The sequence below is a fragment of the Rhodamnia argentea genome, chromosome 7 (assembly GCF_020921035.1).
Source record: "Rhodamnia argentea isolate NSW1041297 chromosome 7, ASM2092103v1, whole genome shotgun sequence".
Classification (NCBI taxonomy): domain Eukaryota; kingdom Viridiplantae; phylum Streptophyta; class Magnoliopsida; order Myrtales; family Myrtaceae; genus Rhodamnia; species Rhodamnia argentea.
This window is the reverse complement of record NC_063156.1, coordinates 766,933-790,657: the sequence shown is the minus strand read 5'-3', so window position 1 is coordinate 790,657 and position 23,725 is coordinate 766,933. Positions and strand designations below refer to the sequence as shown.

The window sequence follows — 23,725 nt, the reverse complement described above, 5'->3', positions numbered from 1 at the left end:
TTATAATTATTTATTTTTTAAAAATATTTTTGTAATTTTTTTTAAAATTAAATTAGAAAAAAACCCGAAGGAAAACGAAAACGAAAATGGGGTCCATCTTTGAATTTAACAAGCATTAATGGTTATGATGTGCTATAAATGGGACCGATAAGGGCTATTATAATCAAAATACTAGGAGTATGTTAGTCAAGGAAAGAATGTAAAAAGCGCGACTTAAATTTTAATACGGGAAAATTATGGCCTGTTATTGAAACATAGCCAAAGTAATCACAAAATTTACACTTTCTGTTAATTAATTAAACTAGGAACACATTTGGGTGGAAAAAAGTGAGAAATAAAAACTGAATAAATGAATAAATTAAGATATTTATGAAATTCACTAAATTTAGAGAATTTATGGACATTGTTGTAAGTTGAGAAATATTCGAATTCCAAATTAGCTCGTGAAAAATCTATACGATCACGTGACAATTAATCAGAGAATTCAAAATCACGAGTTCCCTCGTCAAATAAACAATATATTATTATTTGAGACTAGATAATAAGCACAAGTCTCTATGGGTTTTCGAGTAGATGTTTCGAATCAGAAATCTTCATTTCGATCTCCTCCACAGGGGGAATTAATGTTGTCATTCGAGTTCACGACCAGATTACTCAAGAGACAAAATAAGTTCGTGAATACTCTAACCATCTTCACAGACTTGGCTCAATTTTTTTATTTTTTATTTTTTATTTTTTATTTTTTAAGTTTGTCAATTCATTACCATTTTCATTAGATTGTTTATTAGTTCACGAGGTACACGTGAGCCCAATCGTTATAAATATTTGATTTGTAGAGCTACCAATCCTGTGGAAATTTTGTATTTTAAAGGAGTGGATGAAAAGATTTAAGATGCCCCTGTTATTTAGAACTCAGTTTCCAAATGGCCCTTCGAGATATCTCTGAAATTGAACTTTATTAAAGCCCATCTAATAATCAAGATTACTTATATTCAATTTGTGATCATTTTAAACGCGGGAAAAGGAATAGATATCAATCAATAAACGGTTCCATTGACATCAACCTATATATAAAGATAGATTAGCGAAAAGATTACAAATCGGGGTGAATTGATGTACTTTAAAACTTTTTGAGAAGCAAATTTGATAGAAAAAAAAAAGACGAAAAAAGAAAAGAGAGATATCTTCAGGGCCACTTTGATAAAGAGCCCGAAATATAGGGGTCACTTTGATATTTTATTTTTTTGGCCGAAGGGTTAATGTAAGGGTTAATATTACGGAAAACTCTAAATTAGTATATCGGTGGTAAATTTATCCAAAATTATCTTTTTGACCACGAAAAATTTCAAACCCGTACGCATGTGAGAAATTTCCTCTAAACCGGTACACCAAAGATAGATTTACCCTCAATTAGTTTTTATTAAATTTAACTCACAAATTGCTAAGTTAAATAGCACGTGGCGCTTCATGGGTGTACCACTTTAGGATTTTTCACACTCTTTTTGTTACAGGTGTATCAATTTGAAATTTTTTATAGTATTAACTCAATTTAACGAAGGGTAAATTTATCACAAATGTACCAATTTGAGATTTTTCGTGATCCAATAAATTAGTTTGAGGTAAATTTATCAATGACGTACTAGTTTAGGGTTTTTGATTGTCAAAAAATAGTTTTTGATAAATTTGTCATTAGTGTATAAGTTTGAGATTTTTCACGGTATTAATTATTAATATAATTAACTAATTAAAATACTAAAATTTCCCGGGAGGTGAGACCGTTAATCTCGTCAGAAACTTCTAACACCACCACCTACTTAATCTCCTCCGTCGCTCGACGTTTCCATCACGAAGCTAATTTAGGGTTTCTTCTGATCCTCTTCTCTTCTCGATCGGCCCGATTTTACCCTTCCGATCCTTCCACGAATTCAGAGATGGTTCTCTCGCAGAAGCTCCACGAGGCCTTCAAAGGCACGGTGGAGAGAATCACCAGCCACCGCACCGTCTCCGCTTTCAAGGAGAAAGGCGTCCTCAGCGTCACCGAGTTCATCATCGCCGGCGACAATCTCGTTTCCAAGTGCCCCACTTGGTCCTGGTAATTCGCCCCATCCCTTACACTCTTCCGCATGTCAGCGTCTCGTTTTAATTTCCCGAATACGTTCATCGGCTTCCCCGACGTCAATTCGAGATGTTGCCGGCGATTTTTGGCAGGGAATCAGGTGAGCCAAGCAAGAGGAAGCCATATCTGCCGGCAGAAAAGCAGTTCCTAATAACTAGAAATGGTAATTTAGCAGTCCTTTCCTTGCTCTTCCATTTGAATGGCAAGATCGTAGCTTTCTTTTAGTAATGAGCCTCTCTTCCAAATTTTGCCCCGTCCTGATACTGATGAAATTTTTGTGTTGCTGTTGGCTACTGGATCCAGTCCCTTGTTTGCGGCGAGCTGCTTCTGTGGAAGAAGAGTATGAGGCTGCAGGAGGGGAAGTTTTGCTTGATAACGAAGATAATGACGGCTGGCTTGCCACTCATGGAAAGCCGAGAGGTGGATGACTAATTTAAGTTGGATATCGGTTCTTGCTTTTCTGTTGCCTTATTGTGTGTTTTTGTATCTCAAACCAGAAACTAAGGAAGATGAAGAGGATAATTTGCCTTCTATGGACAGCTTAGAGATTGGCAAGAAAAATTCTATTCAGTCCATTCCTTCATATTTTGGGGGAGAGGAGGATGAAGACATTCCAGACATGGCAGAGTACGAGGAACCCGACAACCTCATCGAGACGGATCCTGTTGGTTATTTTTGCTTTTGTTGATTTCTTAAGCTTTTTTCATGTTAAATGCATAAATAATTGGTTGCAGGAGTCTTAAGATGGATTCATTTTAGTTTTTCGATGCTTCTCAGAGTTCAGTACTGTTCCTTGTCTCATAAAAAAGCTTGAGCTTTCCCATTGCTTGCTCTGGATGATAATTTGGGAGAATGTGAAGTTATAGGTTCAAATTGCAGGACAAGAAGGATCGCCGGTGTTTATTTCGATTGTTATGGTTTTACCTTGAACGATGTATTGAATTCTGTTTAGGTTTATTCTCTTAGTTTTGGTCAAGGTTGGGTCGTTTTATGTTTTAGTAGTGGGAAGGCTTCCCCCTGTCTTCCGTGCATCTGGCTGAAGAAGAAAAGGAAAGTACCGGTTTGCCTTTTGTTGTCTTGATGAAGAGGAATAGGAAGTTGAGCATCCAGAGAATGTGATCGGCAATGAACAAGTTAGTTGTTTGTAGATGTTTGAGAAGGGACTGCAACAGGGAAGACTTACTCTTATTGAATGAAGTTGTTTAGCAATTAGTAATCTTAAAGTCCAGTCTGATATGTTTTTTTTTTTTTTTTTTTTGGTAAATTCCGGTCTGATATGTTAAAGATGCATAAATTAGATAAAAGTTGATCTCTGTTTTGTGGTCTCTAGGATCAGTAGATGATCGTAGTAATTACCTTTAGCATCTAAATTATGGAAGTCGATCGCAATCTAATTTTTAATTGAACATGCATGATTTGAAAAATAATTCAACCATTGATTTTGCAGTGGTTCGTTATGTGACTTTTGGTTCTTTTTTGCAGGCAACACTTCAGTCTACTTATCTGGTGGCTCATGAACCTGACGACGACAACATACTGCGAACCCGAACTTATGATGTCAGCATAACGTAAGAAAATTCTATCATTTAAGTTGAAGTTTCAAAATTCTAGAGGATGGTCTTCTGTTATGCACTTTTTGTGTTCTCAGACCATGACCCTGGTATATGGATCTGTTATACTAATCTTATTAAAGCTTTTTTTTCCATAGTTGTTCTTACAATAAGGATGGTCAATGAGGTAGTAGTATCTTTTTAATGCCACTAAAATGTCACCGGAGAATTTGTTTTTAAATTTCTTTCGGAAGAAACATCACTTTTTTAATTTGAGCACATGTATTGCGTTGAATGCCTGGCAATTTTAGATGCTTTATAGACGATAATTCCGGCACTTTTGGCAACAAAGAGACTCTCATCGTGTCTTCCTTTCTAGAAAGCAAGAGTTACCCAATAACCTATTTCAATTGTGTGCTAGTGAGAGTATTCTGGTTTCACCTTATAGCAATCAAACGCAAATTCACTACGAAGACACAAGAACAAAGTCACTTAGAAAAAATATTTCGGACTTGTTTTTCACCAAGGGTACTTATTTTCAGCAAATGTAAAAATCAACAAATAGGTAGGAGAGTGCAATGGAGTTACGGGGTACATCATTTTTCTCTTCGTGGGAGAACAGCTTTTAGAGCTGTTTCAGGGTCTGGGTTGCTTGGTTTAAACCTCTCTCTTTTGCTTGATGTGCTTCTCCACATCTTTCATGTTTTATTTCTAGGTGTCAGCATTGTCTTGTGAGTTGTGACTAAGAAACTCTATATCTGATACGAGTTAAGGAAAAAACCTATCTTCTGCATATTAGCAGTTCTCTAGTTCAGAATGAGCATATTTCGGGTTCTTTTTTATCATATGAAGTCAGAAGAAATACCAGATCTTATTTCTTCATGTATGTGTGTCACTGAGATGCCAAAATGTGGGGGTGGTTAATTTATATTGACTGGAAGGATGAAGTTTCTTGGATTAGGCACGGAGTAAATGATTTGACGATGTGTAACCGTGGCATGATCTTACATTATTCTTTCTTTTCTCTGTTTTATGTAGGTATGATAAGTACTATCAAACTCCTCGTGTTTGGCTTACTGGATATGATGAGGTTTGTCTTGCAACTTAATCTGCCGTGCACATTGCACTGATTCATTTTTTTAGCATGATTCTGTGTTGTATCATACAGCTGTTGGAATATAGGATTTGACAGTTCTCTGTTTTGGGTGATGTTTTCTGTTCCACATGGTAAATTGTGATTTTTTTCCCTTAATAAAGAGGAATGTAATCATAAGCTAAATCACGTGAATTTGATGAATAAATTTTAGCAGCACTATCTATTGATGGTTTCCGAGGCAGAGTTATGTGAAACAAGATGCAATCACCGAAGATGTCATTGAGTTTTTCATGCTGTTTTTCAATCAGCTTAAAGAAAAATCTTTTGTGTGTGCCTTTGGCAGTCAAGGATGCTTTTGCGACCAGAGCTTGTACTTGAAGATGTTAGTCAAGACCATGCACGAAAAACGGTGAGATTGATGTAAAATGATACTAAGATAGTTGATTGCCAGCTTTTTTCTACAAGGCTGTGTTATTCCTTGTTTATTCCAACAAATGGCTTGATGAATGATTTTGCTGCATTCTTTCTCAATCAAGCTGTTTGGTTGTGCTGCTTTTATCTCTTCATTTGAAGCTTTTAACAGGTCATATTGGAATTAGTCATCATTACCTCGGGCTTCAGAAATATATTGCTAATACTTAACTGTTATTTTATATTACAACTTGTTGGGTTTCAAGGGATCCTATACTTGATTTGTGACGAGCTTAATAATGTCGCAACGCCATCATGTGATGTTGATATCTATTCCATCAAAGTCGAGTAGAGAAAATCTAGTTGTGATTGTCGATTATGGCCATTCTTGTAGTAAATGCTTATTGTTTCATACTATGTGCATAATCTGCAATATCCTTCAGAATCTTTTTGGATCTATAAGAGGAGCTAAGTGACTTGTGTTGGTTTTGTCGTTGGAAGTTTATCAAGCAAATTTTATTTTCTCGTTGATGGCGTTATTGATTACTTTCTCGTTAATGGCCTTCTCAGTTTATTTCCATCAGCGACGGAACATGCACTTATTCGTCATTGTATTGTGTTGTCCTTTTTTACTATGCATAATCTATCGACATAGGTAACAATTGAAGACCATCCTCATTTGCCTGGAAAACATGCTTCAGTACATCCGTGTAGACATGGCGCAGTAATGAAGAAGATCATTGACGTATTAATGTCACGTGGTGTTGAACCAGAAGTTGACAAGTAATTTCCTCTCGCACTTTCACTTGTTTTTTAATTAAATTTTCTATGTAGTCTTGTTTGAGAAAGTTCTGCAGTCTTAGTGGGAAAACTATCAGGTATGTCTCTTTTGGTTTTTGGCTGAAACTGTCTGGTAGGTTATAATTGAATTGTTGCTTCACGGCTGGTGCTGGTTTTTTTCGGGTGTACATTGCTATTGCTTTCTCTTACAACAACTGATCTTGTTGATATGAGATCATGCCTTTTGCCGTGTTACATGCATTTTGATGCCTGTTTATTTTAAGATTATCAGATTTTGACACTTTCACATTGTTTTCTTGGCAGGTACCTTTTCTTGTTCCTCAAATTTGTTGCCTCTGTTATTCCAACTATTGAATATGATTACACAATGGACTTCGACCTTGGCAGTTCCAGCCGCTGATCCAAGGTAGATCGCATGGTTAATATTGCAATCATGGGCTATGCCTAGATATGGTTAGGTGTCCTTTTGGCTTGTATCCTCAGATAGTATTTATTTCTTTATATTCAGGCAGATGCTGATTAGATCCTTTTCAGCACTCTTTGACATTTCCTTAGAAAATGGAAGGGCATTGTCAGATCTGGTAGTTTTAACAGGCTTGTTCTGCAACCACCTTTGCATTTCTCATCATTTCAATCACCTTATATATCTCCCCTTCTTTTCTAATGGTCATTGAGAAGTTTTTACGAACTTTCTTTGCCACTTAATCATTGCATTTTGGGTACTTCGCTTATTTGACTCCAGACTTGTTCACTGGATGCTTATTGCTTTATAGTCTGGTGACTGAGGAGTAATGTGGCAATTGAGGTCAAATTGTAGTCAAACAGTCCCTCATCAACTTGGAGATTTCAGTGCTTTCATTTTGCAATAGTATCTGTTGATAGTCTCCCCTATTGAGGATGTATGGGTTTGTTAAATGCTGATGCAAAGCACCTAAAGCTATCGTCAAGATCTCACTTCTCTTTTTCCCTTAATATGTTCTTTACTTTCGCATCTGTTTGGCCTTAGAGTATTTTGATGCAACATATAAAGCTTACAGTTGCTGTTTCTGATGGTTTTTTATGTAGGTTTTTGAGGATCCAGTCTGCAAAATCCACACGAAGAGGAGGAATTTCTCCGCAGACTGCATGTTGGGTCACATTATATTTCCTGTTCATAGTAATTCTCCCCCCCAACACCCCCTCTCTCCTCCTCTTCTGAATTTGTGAATTTTCCGTGGGATTAGAGAAAGAAAAAAACAAACTGTACATGTAAATAGGGGTCTGTGTTGATCGGTCTGGTCTGATTTATCTGGACAGCTAAGCATTAATTTATAGTCATGAACGCGTTTATTAGCAAATGCTAATATGTGGATATGTAATTTTACTTAATGAAAATACTTAAATGTTACTTTGCGCAAGGCTAGTTCCTTTGTTGCTTTCGCTTGAGTCTTCCCGAGTCATTTTGCCTGAAGTTTACGAGTTGAGTTGAGACATCTTCAAGAAACGGTGAGCTGGTTTTTGGAGGAACACACTAAAATGCTGGTTGATTGGCTGTCTCCATTTCAAGCAAGCTTAGATTGGTGAGCTGGTATTTGGAGGAAAACATTAAAATGCTGGTTGGTTGGCAGTCTCCATTTCAAGCAAAGCTTAAATATGTAAGAAGGAAAGATCCATTATCTATATAATGAACTGCCGGGATTCATCGATGAGCTGTGGCTCTAAAGTATCTGCCTCCAATAATCATGCGTGATTGACTGGGTTTTGCTCACCTGGAGATTGGTTGAACTGCATAATGCGGGCATGAGTTTGGACTTGACCGTTTGAATCCCTTGCTAATTGTGATGTGGTGATTAGAGGAGACAATGTTAGAGCAGAAAGCTGCTTGCTCGACACTTGTGCGCACCATCCTAACCGCAAAGGTTTTAATCAGTCAAAATCACAAAACGGAAGGCGCGGTTCCAGTTCAATGTTCCAAGTATGTGCCCCTCAAAACTTTCCGTAGTACAAATGACAACAAATCAAAGAACGCGTTATATAGATAGTCATCTCCCAGGAGGAGGCACATGTATCCGCTTGTCTTGTGGATTTACATGCATTGAAGTGGCTTTACAAGTAGAGTTGCCTGTTCTGTTCACCAAAATGACGACGGTTCGACGCCTCCTATCCCTCGTCATCTGCTCCGTCGTCCTCTCGGCAGCCACAGGAGAGACCACTGTGAGTGTTTGACACAAGCCTTATTTTCATACCCGTCCTCTTTCTTCATCTTATTTGGTCTCGCACATCTCTGCTTATCCTTCTCATCTCCTCTATCATTATGTTCTCCTACATGTACCTGCTGTTGGGCTGTTTATGTTCTTAGCTCAAATTAATTTCCCACTGTGCAGAACAACTGTGTATACACCATCTACGTGAGGACGGGTTCGGGGATCAAGGCTGGGACCGACTCCAAGATCAGCCTGATACTCGGTGACCTGTCGGGGCGATCGGTCTGGGTCCCGGATCTAGAGTCCTGGGGCTTGATGGAACCGTCCCATGACTACTATGAGCGCGGCAACCTCGATATCTTCAGTGTGCTTGGGCCCTGCATTGGCCCGCCGCTGTGCTGGCTTAATCTTACCTCGGACGGGTCGGGGGCGCACTCCGGTTGGTACTGTGATTACGTGGAGGTCACTTCCGCCGGGCCTCGTAAGCCCTGCGGTCATACCAACTTCCGCGTCGATCAGTGGTTGGCCATTGATGTTCCGCCCTTCAAGTTGACCGCGGTGATCAACGGGTGCGAGAAGGATGATGCGCATCCAGCGCGGCGTAGCAAGGGTGGGGCTCCTGTTATGGGGAATCCAAGATCGATTGCTCGAGAATGATTGAGAAAAACTGTGAATCACAATTTTGGTTTACCTTCTTTCTCCGATATCGATTTGTTTTCACTTCACTTCTCTAACGGTTCTTCGTCATCGTGGACCAACCGAGTACGAATTTTGTTGTTTGGGAGAGAATTATTTTGTGAAGCTCAATTGAAGGGATGGACCTTCACTAATTAGTCCAATGAATCGCATGATTTCGATATGTGACTTCATCTTTTATGTGATTTCGAGGTGGATGAATTGTCTGCGAGGGTACATGGTTAGTTTGTAGGTATGTATTGTCTGATCTAATGGTAATTTCTCAACATTAATGAATCAACGATTCAATATTCCATAAATAATAAAAAAAATCTTTTCGTACAAGTAGATTTCGCAGAAAAAAAAAAAAAACTTGATAAACTGTAAAAAGAAAACGTAAGGCTCGCGTTATTTCTACTCCCTTATTGGCTCCCGACACCCCTTTTTACATTGAATTGACTAAATTATCCCTAATGGGTCCCATTCTTGATTCAAGATTTTTCTCTTACCTTTTTTTCTTCCTTTTCTTTTGTTTCAATTTTGCTAGAGATGAAACTGTCATACTCTTCTCAAACAACATTTATTGAGGTTAAATTTGGGTTCCACTCTTGATTGAAGACTAATACTTGCCTTCTTTTTTTGGTTTTGTGCTTTTCTTTTTCAATTTGGAACCACTTATGGTGTTTCTAACAAAAAAAAAATTAATTATTTTCTTAATGAGCTGTACATTTTTTTACTAGGAAAATATTATTCAAAAAATAACTTAAGGACAACTGAGAAGATAATCTTTGAGTAAATTGTGTACAATGCATACATAAACCACAATATTCAATCTTCGACTAAATTCTTATAAATATGTACCAAAAGCCGAAGTCGAAAAATTTCACAATCACGAGGATAATCTAGGGAAAAGAAGTAAACAACTTGTACATAAAATTGACATTTCTCTACTATGATATTGGATTAGTGCTTGCTTAGGTTACAATAATGTAAGAATAAGTTGAAAAAAAAAAAGACAAACAAGAAGGAAACATTGAAATGCAATGGGTGTGGAAGAATCGGCAAATAAAAATTGTTTGGAAGGGATGTGGACATGTTTTTCTTATAGTGAAATTGAGAAAAAAAGAGAAAAAAAAAAGGTAAGAAATTGCTATGGCTAACGCAAAAGATGTAACAAAATTAAAACTAAAAAGATAGTGAGATATGGTAAATTGTTATATTGACGAGTGTGATGGAACATTTGTATCGTGAAATTAATAAGAGAGATGACAGACATAAAGACAATTTTATGGATTAATCAGATAAAAAAAGAAACAATAAATTGAAGAGAGAGGAGGGTATTTGGATAAGTTAACAAGAAAAAAAGGAATGTATTAGTCAAAACGGGGTGAAAATAGCGCCGCCCAAATGTAAACATAAAAAATTATCAACTAGCTAATTCTTGGGATTTGACCAACATTTTATGAAAAACGGCTATATTTCACATTTTGAAATTATCTATTCTGCTTGTATTTTACTTCTTCCTTTTCATCGATTTTTTTTTATGAACTTACCTATCTTTATTTGAGTTAATTACAATTTACAACTTACATTTACCTTTTTTTTTTAAAAAAAATTTATCAACTTCTCTTATCTCCATCGTATAAAACTTGTTTTATCCTTTTAGTTATTGGAATTACATTATCATTTGTAAAAAATATTTCCTTGGAAAATGAAATGATGACGGAATTATCAACCAATATCCATATATTATCAATTCTATAGAAATCATCAACAAAAATCAAAGTAATTACTATGTTTTATTGGATTAAGCTACCATCTAATTCCGCAGTTACCGTCTCTCAACTGAGTCAATTACAATCATTGTTGAGGTTTTATTATGAATTACCAACTTTTCTTCTCTCTGACATAAAAAGAAAAAGCATCTTTTTTGCCTAAACTTCGTCATCTAATATTCTAAGACACCTATTATATGTGTTTGATTTTATTAGGATTATCTCGCAACCCAAGCTAATGCGTAAACACTCCCTTGTAAGAATTTTTAAAGGAAGGATTCATGCCTACTATAGAATTATTACTATTCTTTAAGTGCCCATGAACCAAGACATATGTATACATGACCCTTTTTCGAAGGAAATTCAAGAGGCTAAATTCTATTAATTACCATCAATAGTTAACTCCCTCTTCCAACCCTATAGTCAAGAATGTCAAGAGATAATAATCTCGCTATTTCCCAAGTTATCTTGAACCAAAAAATTTTGTTGTCGAATCACCAAACTTATAACATTAAATTTTATTAATTATTATTAATCATTCTCCGTCTTCTTTTTTGGAATTCCAATTTTACTTAGGATTAAGAAGCTTCAAAACTATACTTTTCCCCCTTAAATTTACCCTTTATTAACAACTATTATGAGCAAGTGAACTTGTAGAAGCTATATAATACAAGACGATAGCCTTTTAATTAAATAATATCTAGATTCTGTAATTTTCTTTTAAAATCAAAATTATTGCCTTGGGCTTCAGGCTGTAGCCTCAAAGCGTTGGTACTGGGCCTAGACAGGCCCTTTCAATCACCCGAACCGCCTCTTTTGCGGTATGATCCGAATCCGAGTCCGACATAAAATCGTACCAGAGCGAGATTCAGAACTCCGCACGCATATTCAGTTGCCTCCAATCAATCGGAGCCTCGTCCGCCTCCTTCCTTTCCTTCGTTCGGGCTCTGCAATTCCTGCTTTTGGGTGCAGCGCACAAGGTCGAATCGAGCCTCTCTCTCTTCTCAGGTAATCATGGAGTCTCTGCACGAAAACGCCGCCGCACATCCTCCTCCTCCGCTCCCTCCATCGGGAACCCTAGCGTCCCACGCTGATTACCCGCCTCCGCCGCCGCCTCCGCCGGAGCCGCAATCGTTGGATTATTACTATAGCTCCTCGATTCAAATGGGTAATCATCAGAATCCAGCTCAGGACGCTCAAAATCCCAACGGTTCTCTCAGTAATGGCCACTTCCCTGCCTCGGAGAACCAAAATCCTGGTCCTAGACCTGAAATCGCGAAGGTTGTTTTATCTGACGGTGGGGCACTTACGAACACTCACAGCGGAACTGATAAGGACGTCTCTGGAGGCGAGGAGGAGACCACCAGTCGGAGACGCCGTCGCAGCCGTTGGGACCCGCCTTCCGATTCTAATGAGCAGAGCGGCGGCGGCGGTGTGGGTAATGACTCTGGAAGCGGCACAAGGAAGCGCAAGTCGCGCTGGGCGGATGATGAGCCGAAGCTGCCTGCGATTCAGCTTCCGGATTTCATGAAAGACTTCACTGGAGGTATTGAGTTTGACCCTGAAATTCAAGCCCTTAATGCTAGGCTGTTGGAAATTAGCAGGATGTTGCAGTCTGGTTTGCCCCTTGATGATAGGCCAGAGGGAGCTCGCTCCCCTTCTCCGGAACCTATATATGACAACATGGGTATTAGGATCAATACGAGAGAGTATCGTGCTCGTGAGCGTCTGAACAAGGAGAGACAGGACATTATAACTCAGATTATTAAGAGGAATCCAGCGTTTAAGCCCCCGGCTGATTATAGGCCTCCCAAGCTGCAAAAGAAGTTGTACATACCAATGAAAGAGTACCCCGGTTACAATTTTATTGGACTTATCATAGGACCTAGGGGCAATACCCAGAAAAGGATGGAACGTGAAACTGGTGCAAAGATCGTCATTCGTGGAAAAGGTTCGGTGAAAGAGGGTAGGTTGCAGCAAAAGAGGGATTTGAAGCCTGATCCAGCAGAGAATGAGGATTTGCATGTTTTGGTGGAAGCGGAGACACAGGAGGCACTAGATGCAGCTGCAGGGATGGTGGAGAAACTGTTGCAGCCTGTTGATGAGGTTCTAAATGAGCACAAGAGGCAGCAGCTGAGAGAACTTGCTGCATTAAATGGGACCATAAGGGATGAGGAATTTTGTAGATTATGCGGGGAACCGGGACATAGGCAATATGCGTGTCCTTCACGTACTTCTACATTTAAGAGCGATGTGCTCTGCAAAATCTGCGGTGACGGTGGACACCCTACTATTGATTGTCCTGTGAAGGGAACTACGGGCAAGAAAATGGATGACGAGTATCAGAACTTCTTAGCTGAGCTTGGAGGCACCATGCCTGAGTCTGCCACCAAGCAGAGCAGTACTTTGGCCATTGGTGCTGGGCCTGCTGGCAACTCTGGAAGCAACCCTCCTTGGGCTAATAGTGCTGGTGGCACTGGGACAAGTTCACATCCTGGTTTAGGATCAAACCCGGTTAAGCTTTCTAAAGAGTATGATGATACAAATTTGTACATTGGATACTTACCACCTACCCTTGATGATGATGGTTTGATTCAGTTATTCTCGCAGTTTGGGGAAATTGTGATGGCTAAGGTTATCAAGGACCGTGTTACTGGACTGAGTAAAGGGTATGGTTTTGTTAAGTATGCAGATGTTCAGATGGCCAATGCTGCTATTCAAGCCATGAACGGTCATCGGCTTGATGGGCGAACCATTGCTGTCAGAGTTGCAGGGAAGCCTCCCCAACCTACCGTGCCTCCTGGCCCTCCTTCATCAAGCATGCCGACATACACTGTGCCGACACAACCAGTTGGTGCATATCCCTCGCAGCAATTCACAGCAGGTGGTCCTCTACCACCTGTTCCTCCTGCGGGCTATACATCGACTCCCGTTCCGTGGGGGCCACCTCTGCCACCGCCTCCTTATCATTATCCTCCTCCGCCGTATATGGGTCATGTTCCAATGCCAGGCCAACCCATGCCTCCTTATGGCATGTCTTATCCTCCCCCTCCGCCATCTGCACAGCCAGTTCCACCAGGTGCTCCGCCTCAGACTGCTCCTCCTACCGAAGCACCACCAAGCTACCCCCCTGGAGTTCAATCTGAAAACACTAGCTCTTCTCATTCGGCTCCTGTTAGTGCTTATGGAACAGCTGCTTCAATGATGCCTGCTAGTGCTCAGCCAATATACGCTGCATCTTCTCTGGGTTATGCTCCATATTATGGTGCTTATCCTCCCCCAGCTCCTGCACCCACTTCGAATGCCGATCCTTCTCAGAGCATTGCAAATGTACCTTGGGCGTCAAATCCTCCTCCGCCACAGCCACCTGCAACTTCCTCAGAGCAGTCATCGTATGGAGGAGATGCAGAATACGAGAAATTCATGGCACAGATGAAATGACGTGGGTCCTGTTCTGTGATTCTACGCAAATGAAAGGTATGTTTTAATGCTCAGGTTCCTTGATTTACAGACTGCAGTAGTGTTTTGTTACATATTCTTAGTTTGCAAACAGTCTTGTTTCATATGACTAGCTGGGTAAGACCTGTACCCTGTGCACCACCCCTTTTTCCTGGAAGATACTAATTATGAGTTTATGTTCTTTATTTTCTTGTTCTAACCTGTTTTTCTGACATATGCATAAATCTTCGATGTCTTTGGAGGTTGGGCATGGTCTTGAAAGGGTGTGCAGCTATGTTCGCCCTCCAGATGAAGTGTCCACTTGTGTTGCCTTTTTTGGCCAAACTTAAATACTTGAATAGACCTTTTTGCAGTTTGCATTCTTTCAAAACTAGCTGTTAAATTAGCTTCAGCTAATTTTGCATAGGAACTAGACTATAAATGGTGTGAAATAACATTATTTGTTTGATAGTAAGCTGGTTCAGAGAATTCACGGGGTGATGTTTCTCTGGATTGCTGTTTATTCGGTAGTAATGTTGTTTATGGTAGTTATGATGTTAGGGCTGGGTAATCTTTCTCATCATGACTAGAGAAATTTAACAGCTTTTTGCATGAAGGGATTTTCCAAAATTCCTCTTTTATGCAACTTAATGTGTCCTTTTTTCTGCAGACGTTTTGCCCGTTCATGTTACAATTTTTTCTATGGGTTTCAGCTTTGTTCATAGTGCTTATCTGGCGTTAATAAGGAAACAGATGATACGATTTGGATCGAAAAGAGGGAGAAAAAGAGAATGATGTGGTGGCTGCTATTGATTATGTTTGTTTGATGCTGCAGCACTGTATCTGCCAAGAGTTTCTATTTAATTCAACCTATGTGGGTCACAAATGCTTTTTTATCTATTTGAAAATTGAAGGCGATTTGTCCAGTGACGTGGATGTCTGCCATAACGTACTTGGAATTGTCTTGAGACTTCACATTGGGTGTTTCTGAAATTTGTTATTTCTCCTACTCATTCTTGCATTTCTTAACCATCCTTTTTTGTCACTATTGTAATATTTGACAGGAGTGATGTTTCTTGGAGCTCTTGTCAACCTGATTTCTTACCTCTTGCGATTATTGGAAGTTTGGGACTCACATCATTAACCTTGCTGTGCTGTTATGACATTGCAGAAATTGGACAGGAAATTCGATCTACGCAGATGTAAAGGCCTATATTTGTTTCTTTTAATAACTGAAATCCCCTGGACTTATCTTTTGGCTTGTTGCTAATACTTTTGATTATTGAGTTTGTCAAAATTTAGACATATCCAGTTGATTGGATCTTGCTTATTGAACTGTCTTTGGGTATGTTAACTCCTTTCGTATGACATGTTTGTTTTGCCTAGCTTAGCCTGTTTCTGTATTAGGAAAGATGCCTATTCTGCGGTGACCGTATCTTATATCATGCCCTAGCATTTGAAGACATTGATGTTTGCCCTTTTCATATCTTTCGGGATGGTCGTTCTCCTTAGAAGTCGAAGGTATATGCTCTTTTCACATCTTTGATGCTGGTGTCTTGCATCCTTTATGTAGTCAGTATCATAGCATTTTTCCTTATCTTTATAACTTGGAGGAATTGAGGTGATGGGGCACATGTTTATAGATAATGGATATCGTTACTTAGTAAATTGGTTCTTTACAAATATGAGGGAATAGTACACCTTTCAACCCTTAGATAAGGTGTCATTTCCATTCCTGTCCTACCACCCTTTCATGTTATCTTTCACCAATTGTTCTACTGGATTCTTAGTGGGTGCCTTCATTATGGTCATTCAATCTGGTGCTAAAATTGCAAGTAAAATGGACTAATCTGATGGAAAAACATTTGGTGGGTGACTAAAGTGAAGAAGTGTATAGTATAAGGATGAAAATTAAAGTGCTCGCCTAATCTAAATAGATGGAAAGCATAGTTCTTTAAGTCTAGGAAAATAGCTGAAGTATTAACCTCCATAATGTACAAAACACTTTTCAAAAAGTATGTCATCAAGATCCTGAAAAGCCTCGCATGTTGGCTTTACCTGTATAAGGTTCTGGGATAGATCAAAAGGAAAGTATGATTTATACAGCTGGTGGTCTGGTTAAAGCTGTTCTAGTATGTGAGAATCGTTCTTTTTTTTTGTTCGTTCAAGAACTCTATGAATGACAGAGTAAGAATAGGAAGGGGAACATAAGCAATCTGCCTTGCAGTTGTGTTTCCCTTTTTTTTGGTTGAAACAGTTATTTGTTATCATAGAAAGTTTTGAGCCATTTGTTGTTTCGATATGCTTTTGGAAGTGCGAAGGTGTCTTACCCTAATAAACTGACTTTCTTGGACAAGGTTTTATTTTTGTTGGGGTGGAGATAATTTTCTCTTGTTGATGTTTCAACATGTTCCAGAATGAAATTTATCCATTTAAGCCAAAACCCCCATTTGTCTCACATTGGTGTTGCCCGTTAATGCCCCTATGAACTTGTTTTTCTAATTGTGAATCAAATAGGAGAAAAGGTAAATTTAACCAAAGGAAATTGGTTTCATTCCCGTTGAATGATTGACACGTGTTAGTTTTTTAACTGAATTCTTCTACATGTCAACCATCCAATGAGGAAATAGTTATTTATTTTTTACAATGTCAGTGGACCTAATAAATAATCAAGAATAAAATAATATCATTCTGGTTTTTTTCCCCCTTGCGATTGGAGTATGACTTTTGTAAAACCTTACAATGTTGTTCAAGAATTGAAACGAACTGCACATGAAAACTAATTGTCAGAGAAATTAAAAACATCATTTTCATGTACTTATGGAGTTTTTTTTTTTTTTTTAACATAGAGTGTGATCCCAGGAACTAGTAGTGGTTCAGATACCTTATGGCACTCCTTGCGTTTATATTTTTCCAAGAATGTGAATTACACGACTTGGCGTTGTAGTTAACACGTGTTTGTAAACATCATCCGGAATGGATATAACTGTGGGCTTGCGTTGTTATGACTTCCCTTGATCCATAACTAGTATTTAAGTGGAAAGTTTCTTCTGTTGCCCTGCATTTATTGTGTGGTCTCACTCTTTTAAGTTAATTATTCAGGTGCTAGTTTTGCTGCTTATGGGTGTTTGTTTTTGTTGCATGTGGCATGTTGGGAGAGTAAGTTCTGGAGATACTTTAATGCTTTAGACAGTTAATGTTGGTGCTTAGGTCTTAAGATAATTCTGATAAGCCTGCTCCAAATTGTGCGGATGCTCTTCATCTTCTGGGAATTTTAATAGCTTAACTTTATGATGTCATTCTTAATCTGACGGCTCTTTTTTGTGTAGATTACAATGGATTGCCAGGTGGGTAGTTATTGATGGGTTGAGCATTAGGGTCTTTGAATAGGTGGCTCCAATGTGATGGTTGATATTGGTAGGGTTTTAACTAACTTAACAAGGTCACCGCAATCTTCATTTGTTGGATGAATAGTTCCTTTGTAGATATCCGAGATCCAGGATTCCTGCAGATCAATCTCAGGACTGAAATCATCCTTCAGCAGGAGAGATGCTAGTCCTAAACCTGATCTCTGACGCTATCTCTTGCAGGTTTTTATTGTCCAAATTGTATGTCTGATATCGTATTGACATAAAATGGGCTTGTGCGTTGTTTGCTCTGATACAGTATCCATGGTCCTCATCAAAGGAGTCTTGAGGCTCTGCTGCATATGGGCGCTCATTATGTTGTCCGTCACTCTTTTTTATGCCAGTGGATTAGCCGTTCGCAGACTATAATCAGTTGACTTCCTAAGATTTCACTTTGAACTTGCTCAGGCTAAAAATTGTATGCTTCTTAGAGAAGTTGGCCGCTTCTGGTTATAGTCAGATCTAGTCGGATCCAAACTGATGGATGGATGGTTGACCAGATGCTCAGTGTGTATATATTTGTTGAGTGCCTGAACAGTAGTACATCGAGTCCCTGATTCGGTCAAGCCTAACCCTGGTCGTGAAGCAATCTCTGTTCTGGGGATGTTTTCTTCAAGGCTGACCCTGATGTTGGAGCAAATGGATTTTTCCAGGCGTGCTGTGGGCAATTTAATGGTCCGCCGAGGAACGGATCCTCGGGTCACAACGAATTGCAACTTCTCGCAATTCCCCGCGACACCTATACAAACTGTCATAATAGACAATAACTTGAAGGTTTTATGATCAACGGGTTCCTGTGGCGGTTATTGAGTGGAGATTGGGGTGTGCTTCCCGAGAGAATCCGTAGAAACATTCATCTTCTAATCAAAGCGTCATTAGATGGGCAAATTATGGTCATTTAGCTTGCATTTGCTCTGGAATGCAAGCATCTAGTCAACTTATTCGACCTATGACCCTTAGATGAATTACCCAATGCGGGTGACGGACTGAGCCCGGTATGCGCTTAGCGTGTCTCGTGCATGACAATGTGCCGACCCTTGTGATCCCCTAGCCGTCGAAATCGAAGCCTGTCAAATTGAGGGAATATAAAGAGTGAATACGCCAAATCATAAAGGACAGGGATGTGTGTCATCGGAGCAAATCAACGAAGGAAAAATTTGCGTTTCTCATTTGATCTTGATGTATTGAAACTGACGTACATAGGCATATGCAAGTCCACGTGTAACACTGAGGGAACAATCTCTGTGTCTTGTATAAGATTTTCCCAAAAATAAGTGGCTTAGCCTTCATTTGTTTTGTAGAAAATGATTAATTGTATAACTCATGAAATAAGTAAATAAAAAAATTTCATCGTCCACTCGAATATTTAGACATAATTTGTTGTCGATAAGGAAAATATTTTCTATTAGCTAAGTATTTTAAGTGATACAATCGGTAGTTTTTTGGAAAGTATTTTTTAAATTATTTACTTTTCGTAAAATGAACGGAACTTTAATCAACTCTATTTTAATTATTCAATGTATTAAAGCTTCATTCTTTGTTTTTTTTTTTTTCAAAAGAAACTTATGCACTTCGACTAGAATCTGGTCGACATTTGGACGAAAAAATGACATCACTTCTACATACCTCATTTGATAGTCGCGTGGTGTTATTCTTCTGTTTTGTCAAAATTTATCAATTATGAAAAGAAGGGAAGGAATCCAAAATTCTAATAGATAGCTTGATCAAAATAAAGATCAGTAATTCAACTGCGAAATTACCAAAGTTGATGATCATTAATCAAATGCATATAGGAGCTATGGGGAGTCGAGATGGATTTGGCCCAATCAAGGATCTGCTAATTGTGCGAAAAATAAATAATTTGAAATACATTTTCATAAAAAAAAAATAGTGCATTTTAGCTTATGAAAATAAACAAATAAAAAATATTTATCGCCCACAAAATCGGTTAGATATAAAATTTACTCAGTAACCGATAATATTGTTCGAATTACTCATTCTCGGCCAAGAAAATGCACCCCAAGTTTAGGCATTGTGGGCAACTCTATATTGGAGCTATATGGTTATATAATAAAATCCTAGGGTTTGGCCCTAAATTGGGGCGTTGCTTCCGTGGTTGTTTCAGATTATTATCGGCGAGACATCAGAGGATCGAATCCTGCCGTTCTCATTTTCTCTCACCGACTATTTTTTCCCCGGAATTCTTCTTCTTCCTCCGGCGAGCGTTGCTCCTGACATTTCTGTTTGCATGGACCAAAGCAAGAGCAGAAAGGTACGTCTCCAAGCTCGAGTCCTTGAATTGATCCTCGATCCTAGACTTATCTCCGCGATTTCGCCCGCTCATTTTCTTGTTTTTGCCACGCAGGGGAGATTCGCGCCGAAAGCTCCCACACCTCGCAAGAAGCCCCAAACCGACTCTCCCAAAACGTACTTGCTTTGTTGCCTTCTCGATGTTTCCTTCGCATTTTGCACTCTTCGCTCTCTCTTCTTACATGTTGCGTGTTGCGAAATTCGTCGTCTTCGAATGTATGTTTCCTCGGACAGTTGACGAAGACTCTGAATTCTGGGTTTTGGTTCTTGGAAATGGCAGAGAGGTGAACGGGGAAGATGGAGATGAAGAAGCTGCAGCACAGGCAGAGGCCCAGATGCTGCTACACCGTTTCCACGTAACAAAACTCTCGTTTTCTTTTTCTTCTTTTGTCTTTCTTTAAAAGTTATCTTCTTCTTTTTTCTTTCTTTTGGCTGAGTGATGAAGACGAAGGATGATGTTCAAATTTATTCCATCTAGATATTGTTTTTGCTCCGCCATTGATTGTCTATAGTGTGGTTTGGAGTGTATGCATAAAGCTTTTACCAAATATTGACCTTTGAGACCAAGCCCACAGCAGCTTGCCATGGGCCATAAACCACCCTATGATTGGCTGTTGACCGTTAGCTAACCTGCCAAACTGAATGTTATCTGCTGTGAATGTTATTTTACTTCTCAAGAGTTGAAGAACAAGTGCCGTTTGATTCGTGATGCCAAAATGTATATATCACAGTAACAATCAAGCCACATCTAGCTAGATCGCCATACACTTGATTGTTGTATCGCCTTAAGGCTTTAGAAATAAGATTATGCAGCTTGAATTGGTACTTATAATTTTTAAATTACTCGTCGCAGCTTGTTAATCTCTGCAGGCCTGAAACCAGTAAACATTGCTAACCGGTGGTCACCCATCGTAAGATTTGAGATTGCTTTAAATGTCATATGAATTAGAAGATGACGAACCCTCTGTTCTGGCAAATGTTGCTTGCCATATCCATCTATGGGGAAATTCAAGTCAGGTTCCTTTATCTGAATAAGTTATCTCACTCTAATTGCTTTAGCCTGAAGGTAGTCACATGTCCTTGGCAATGATATGCCATTATTTCTCAGATCAAAGTGAGAAGTGCCTTTCTAACCACAAAATGTGCATATGTTGTGATTTAATTCTTAGGGCATTATCACTTGAGGGGGAAACATTCTTATTGCTCTCTCATATATGTTTACAGGAGAATTTCGGGCGACGAGGAGCAACAGTTGAAAAGAAATGTAATCCTTATTCTTATGTTCTACATAATAGCACCATTATTCTTTATGTTCTTTTTTGTGGCAAATCTGCTGCCAACGAATAGTTGCCTAGCGTTGAATAGTTGCGTTGTGTTAATTTGTGTGTTGGGTCTCAGATAGAGCGCTGTCCCTTCGATGGCTTTCCTTCCTCATTCTGCGTGGTCCCCATAGTAGAAACTAGTAAAAGCGAGAGCGGGTGTCACGAAATCATGCTGACCTGGTAACATGCTAGCGAGAGCCAAGCATGTATATGATTGATGCTAGGATAATAGTAATTCCACAACTACTGCACCTGCACCAGGATGAATCATGTTCCGGCTTGTGATAATTTCACTGCTCACTGTTATTTCCTTTGAACTAGCTAGTAGCTCATGTAGCTAGTCATCTGATGAAGTAGCTAACCATATAACATTAGGTCATTCTACTATTTGGAGATACGCATTGTGGTTATGATATTCCAATACTCATCTGTTTGAATTATAAGTGTTCTACCGGAGATTTACGCTCATATAGGAATTAAAAAATTTGCAGCTCCAGTGCAAGTGGCGTTCGGACCAGGAGCTCCATCATCTGCCTCGGCCATAAGGACCTATGGTGTTCCCAAGGAAGAGAGAAGTGATCAAAGCAGTGGTTCTAGGCTGAGAAGTTATGCTGCTGCCAAGGGACAAACTATCTCCCCGCCTATAGTTGCCAAGACAGATGCGATCGATGCAACTATGGAAGATGCTACTGCTGAAGTTCCTCGGAAGATCAAGAAAGAATACAAAGAACTATGGGTATACAAACTATTTTTTTATACATTTCGAGACCTTTTAATTTTCCCATTGCTGCATCAGTATTTGAAATCAAGTGTGATTTGCAACATAAAGGCTTACTCAGGATAAATGCATTCACTTTCACGCATGCACTATGTGCTGAGATTGTGGTTTAACTTGTGTGGCAGGATTTCCAACATTCATACTATCCGACTACACTACCTTTGAGAATGCCTTACTCGGGAAACCCAGGTATGCTTCTAGATGCAAGGCAGAGTGTTGCAGTAAGACCAAGAACATGCCTCTCCATAGATGTATTATCTAGTAATTCTGCTTGTATGCATGTCGTCGGTGATGGCCAAAAAAGGAAAATAGGTCACTTAAGTCTTCACTTGTATTATACAGTGGGTTTTATGTGGTGTCGTAGGAAGGTTCTTCCGTGTGGTTAGTATGAGTGCACAGCTTGGTGGTTCATGACAGAGCTATCACTTTTCGGCTGGCTACAGTGACAGACAAATAAGAAGCTGATGTTTGTTACCTTATCTGTACTACGATTGGAAAAGGGAGCATACTCTTTTGTATGTGTTTGTTTCCTTTAATTGAATGTCCGTAGCTTGTTTCTGATGCAGATATTCTAGATGAGAAGGAATTCGGAGACGCTACTAGAAACTTTGAGTATGATGAGGGCATCGTCAATGCTGCTTCGGAGCTTGGTCTTCTGGTTGGTATTCGGGCTACTGAATGACCACGACCAACTTAATGCTATTGATAGAAAGTTCATTTTGCTAATCATTGAATTTAATTAATCAATGGCAGGAGGAAAGCGGGAGAGGAAAAATGATGTTCTTTCAGCTTCCTCCTAATTTGCCCTCAGTCAAGAGATCAACAGGTGTAAAACGGAAAGAGAAAGCTGAGAGCTCAACATCTTCGGTTGCAGATGCTTCAGAGAGAGGCTGCAGTTTGGAAGATCTACCAGGGGGATATATGGGCAAGCTGGTGGTTTACAAAAGCGGAGCTGTCAAGCTGAAGCTAGGAGAAATGCTGTACGATGTGAGTTGAGACACTAGCTTGGTTTGAATTGGTCGATAAATCCTTAAACGACGTCTATGAATAGTGTGGAGTAGGCTTTGCCCATTCTCAGTGACCCAAAGGACTAGTCGCTTATGAAAACGTTACCTTCCATCCGCCTCCTACAACTTCTTGTTTGAAGTGCCTTATTTAACTCTTATTCGTTAATCATTAGCCACCTCTTATGAAACCGTGCGAAGCTGAACAATAGGAGATTGTGCGGTTTGTGGTAGTGATTATAGTCCATCTGCTTGGATGTGTCACTTCTTGGGTGTCGCTGCATAAGAGTGTTCACTTTTTTCGTATCAATTTTCTTTGTGCAGGTTTCACCTGGATCAGATTGCATATTTGCTCAAGATGTTGCTGCTATCAACACTGCTGATAAACATTTTTGCTCTCTGGGGGAGCTTGGAAAACGGGCTGTCATAACTCCTGACATCGATTCTCTGTTAAATGACATCGCCAACGCCGACGCCAGACGATAGAACTACAAGAAGCGGGAGGGAGCAAAACTGTCGATGCCCTGCCAGGTCGCAGCATATACAACCTTGCTCAATCTTCCGAGTAGGATTCTTGGTTCTTTGGCTTGTAAAAGGGGTAGTTGCAGTTGGGAAGTTTTATTCCCAGTAGGAACTTCGGGGTACGATTCATGTAAAGAAAAAGTTGTAACATCAGAAAATTTTGCATCAACAGTCCTTAGCTATGAGTTAATCTGTAAGGAGAATAGCTCCAACGTGCTCTGCTACTTTGATCTTTGACTATCTTTAGACTGCTTTTAGCGAGTCCTTGGGACTTGTCTCTGACTGAAACAAAAGGACCCAAGTAAAAGGATGTATGTAATGCTTTTAAAGTCTGTCA

At 39.3% G+C, this 23,725-nt stretch overlaps 4 protein-coding genes across 14 annotated transcripts; all 4 read left to right on the top strand.

Annotated features, from left to right (window-relative positions):
- Positions 1-1,766: 1,766 nt before the first annotated feature.
- On the top strand, positions 1,767-7,371 carry LOC115745924 (autophagy-related protein 3). Of its 4 annotated transcripts, none has more exons than XR_004015983.2 (10): positions 1,767-2,092; positions 2,209-2,279; positions 2,420-2,536; positions 2,614-2,780; positions 3,599-3,684; positions 4,705-4,756; positions 5,106-5,171; positions 5,829-5,956; positions 6,278-6,427; positions 7,040-7,371. XR_004015983.2 is itself a non-coding variant. In XM_030681554.2 (10 exons), exons 1-9 carry the CDS (start codon positions 1,932-1,934, stop codon positions 6,372-6,374), a joined length of 945 nt encoding a protein of 314 aa, XP_030537414.1. In that variant the 5' UTR covers positions 1,767-1,931; the 3' UTR covers positions 6,375-6,380; positions 7,040-7,371. The 4 variants fall into 4 exon arrangements, 2 of the variants coding, with proteins under 2 accessions (XP_030537414.1, XP_048139049.1); XR_004015984.2 differs by having other exon boundaries at positions 6,278-6,460; XM_030681554.2 differs by having other exon boundaries at positions 6,278-6,380.
- A 373-nt stretch (positions 7,372-7,744) lies between these two features.
- LOC115745935 (PLAT domain-containing protein 2-like) lies at positions 7,745-8,888 on the top strand. Its single transcript, XM_030681573.2, has 2 exons — positions 7,745-8,167; positions 8,338-8,888. Exons 1-2 carry the CDS (start codon positions 7,931-7,933, stop codon positions 8,812-8,814), a joined length of 714 nt encoding a protein of 237 aa, XP_030537433.2. The 5' UTR covers positions 7,745-7,930; the 3' UTR covers positions 8,815-8,888.
- Positions 8,889-11,478: 2,590 nt separating this feature from the next.
- On the top strand, positions 11,479-18,024 carry LOC115745914 (splicing factor-like protein 1). 7 transcript variants are annotated; one of them, XR_007199389.1, is made up of 4 exons: positions 11,479-14,084; positions 15,110-15,247; positions 15,508-15,566; positions 17,636-18,024. XR_007199389.1 is itself a non-coding variant. In XM_030681542.2 (2 exons), exon 1 carries the CDS (start codon positions 11,622-11,624, stop codon positions 14,046-14,048), a length of 2,427 nt encoding a protein of 808 aa, XP_030537402.1. In that variant the 5' UTR covers positions 11,479-11,621; the 3' UTR covers positions 14,049-14,084; positions 15,110-15,399. The 7 variants fall into 7 exon arrangements, 1 of the variants encoding a protein (XP_030537402.1); XR_007199387.1 differs by having other exon boundaries at positions 17,531-18,024; XR_007199385.1 differs by having other exon boundaries at positions 17,520-18,024.
- A 1,546-nt stretch (positions 18,025-19,570) lies between these two features.
- Positions 19,571-23,612, top strand: LOC115743330. 2 transcript variants are annotated; one of them, XM_030678073.2, is made up of 9 exons: positions 19,571-19,724; positions 19,818-19,879; positions 20,043-20,118; positions 20,987-21,026; positions 21,576-21,820; positions 21,988-22,051; positions 22,429-22,520; positions 22,616-22,849; positions 23,191-23,612. In XM_030678073.2, exons 1-9 carry the CDS (start codon positions 19,701-19,703, stop codon positions 23,350-23,352), a joined length of 999 nt encoding a protein of 332 aa, XP_030533933.1. In that variant the 5' UTR covers positions 19,571-19,700; the 3' UTR covers positions 23,353-23,612. The 2 variants fall into 2 exon arrangements, with proteins under 2 accessions (XP_030533933.1, XP_030533924.1); XM_030678064.2 differs by having other exon boundaries at positions 20,037-20,118.
- The last annotated feature ends 113 nt before the right edge of the window (positions 23,613-23,725 follow it).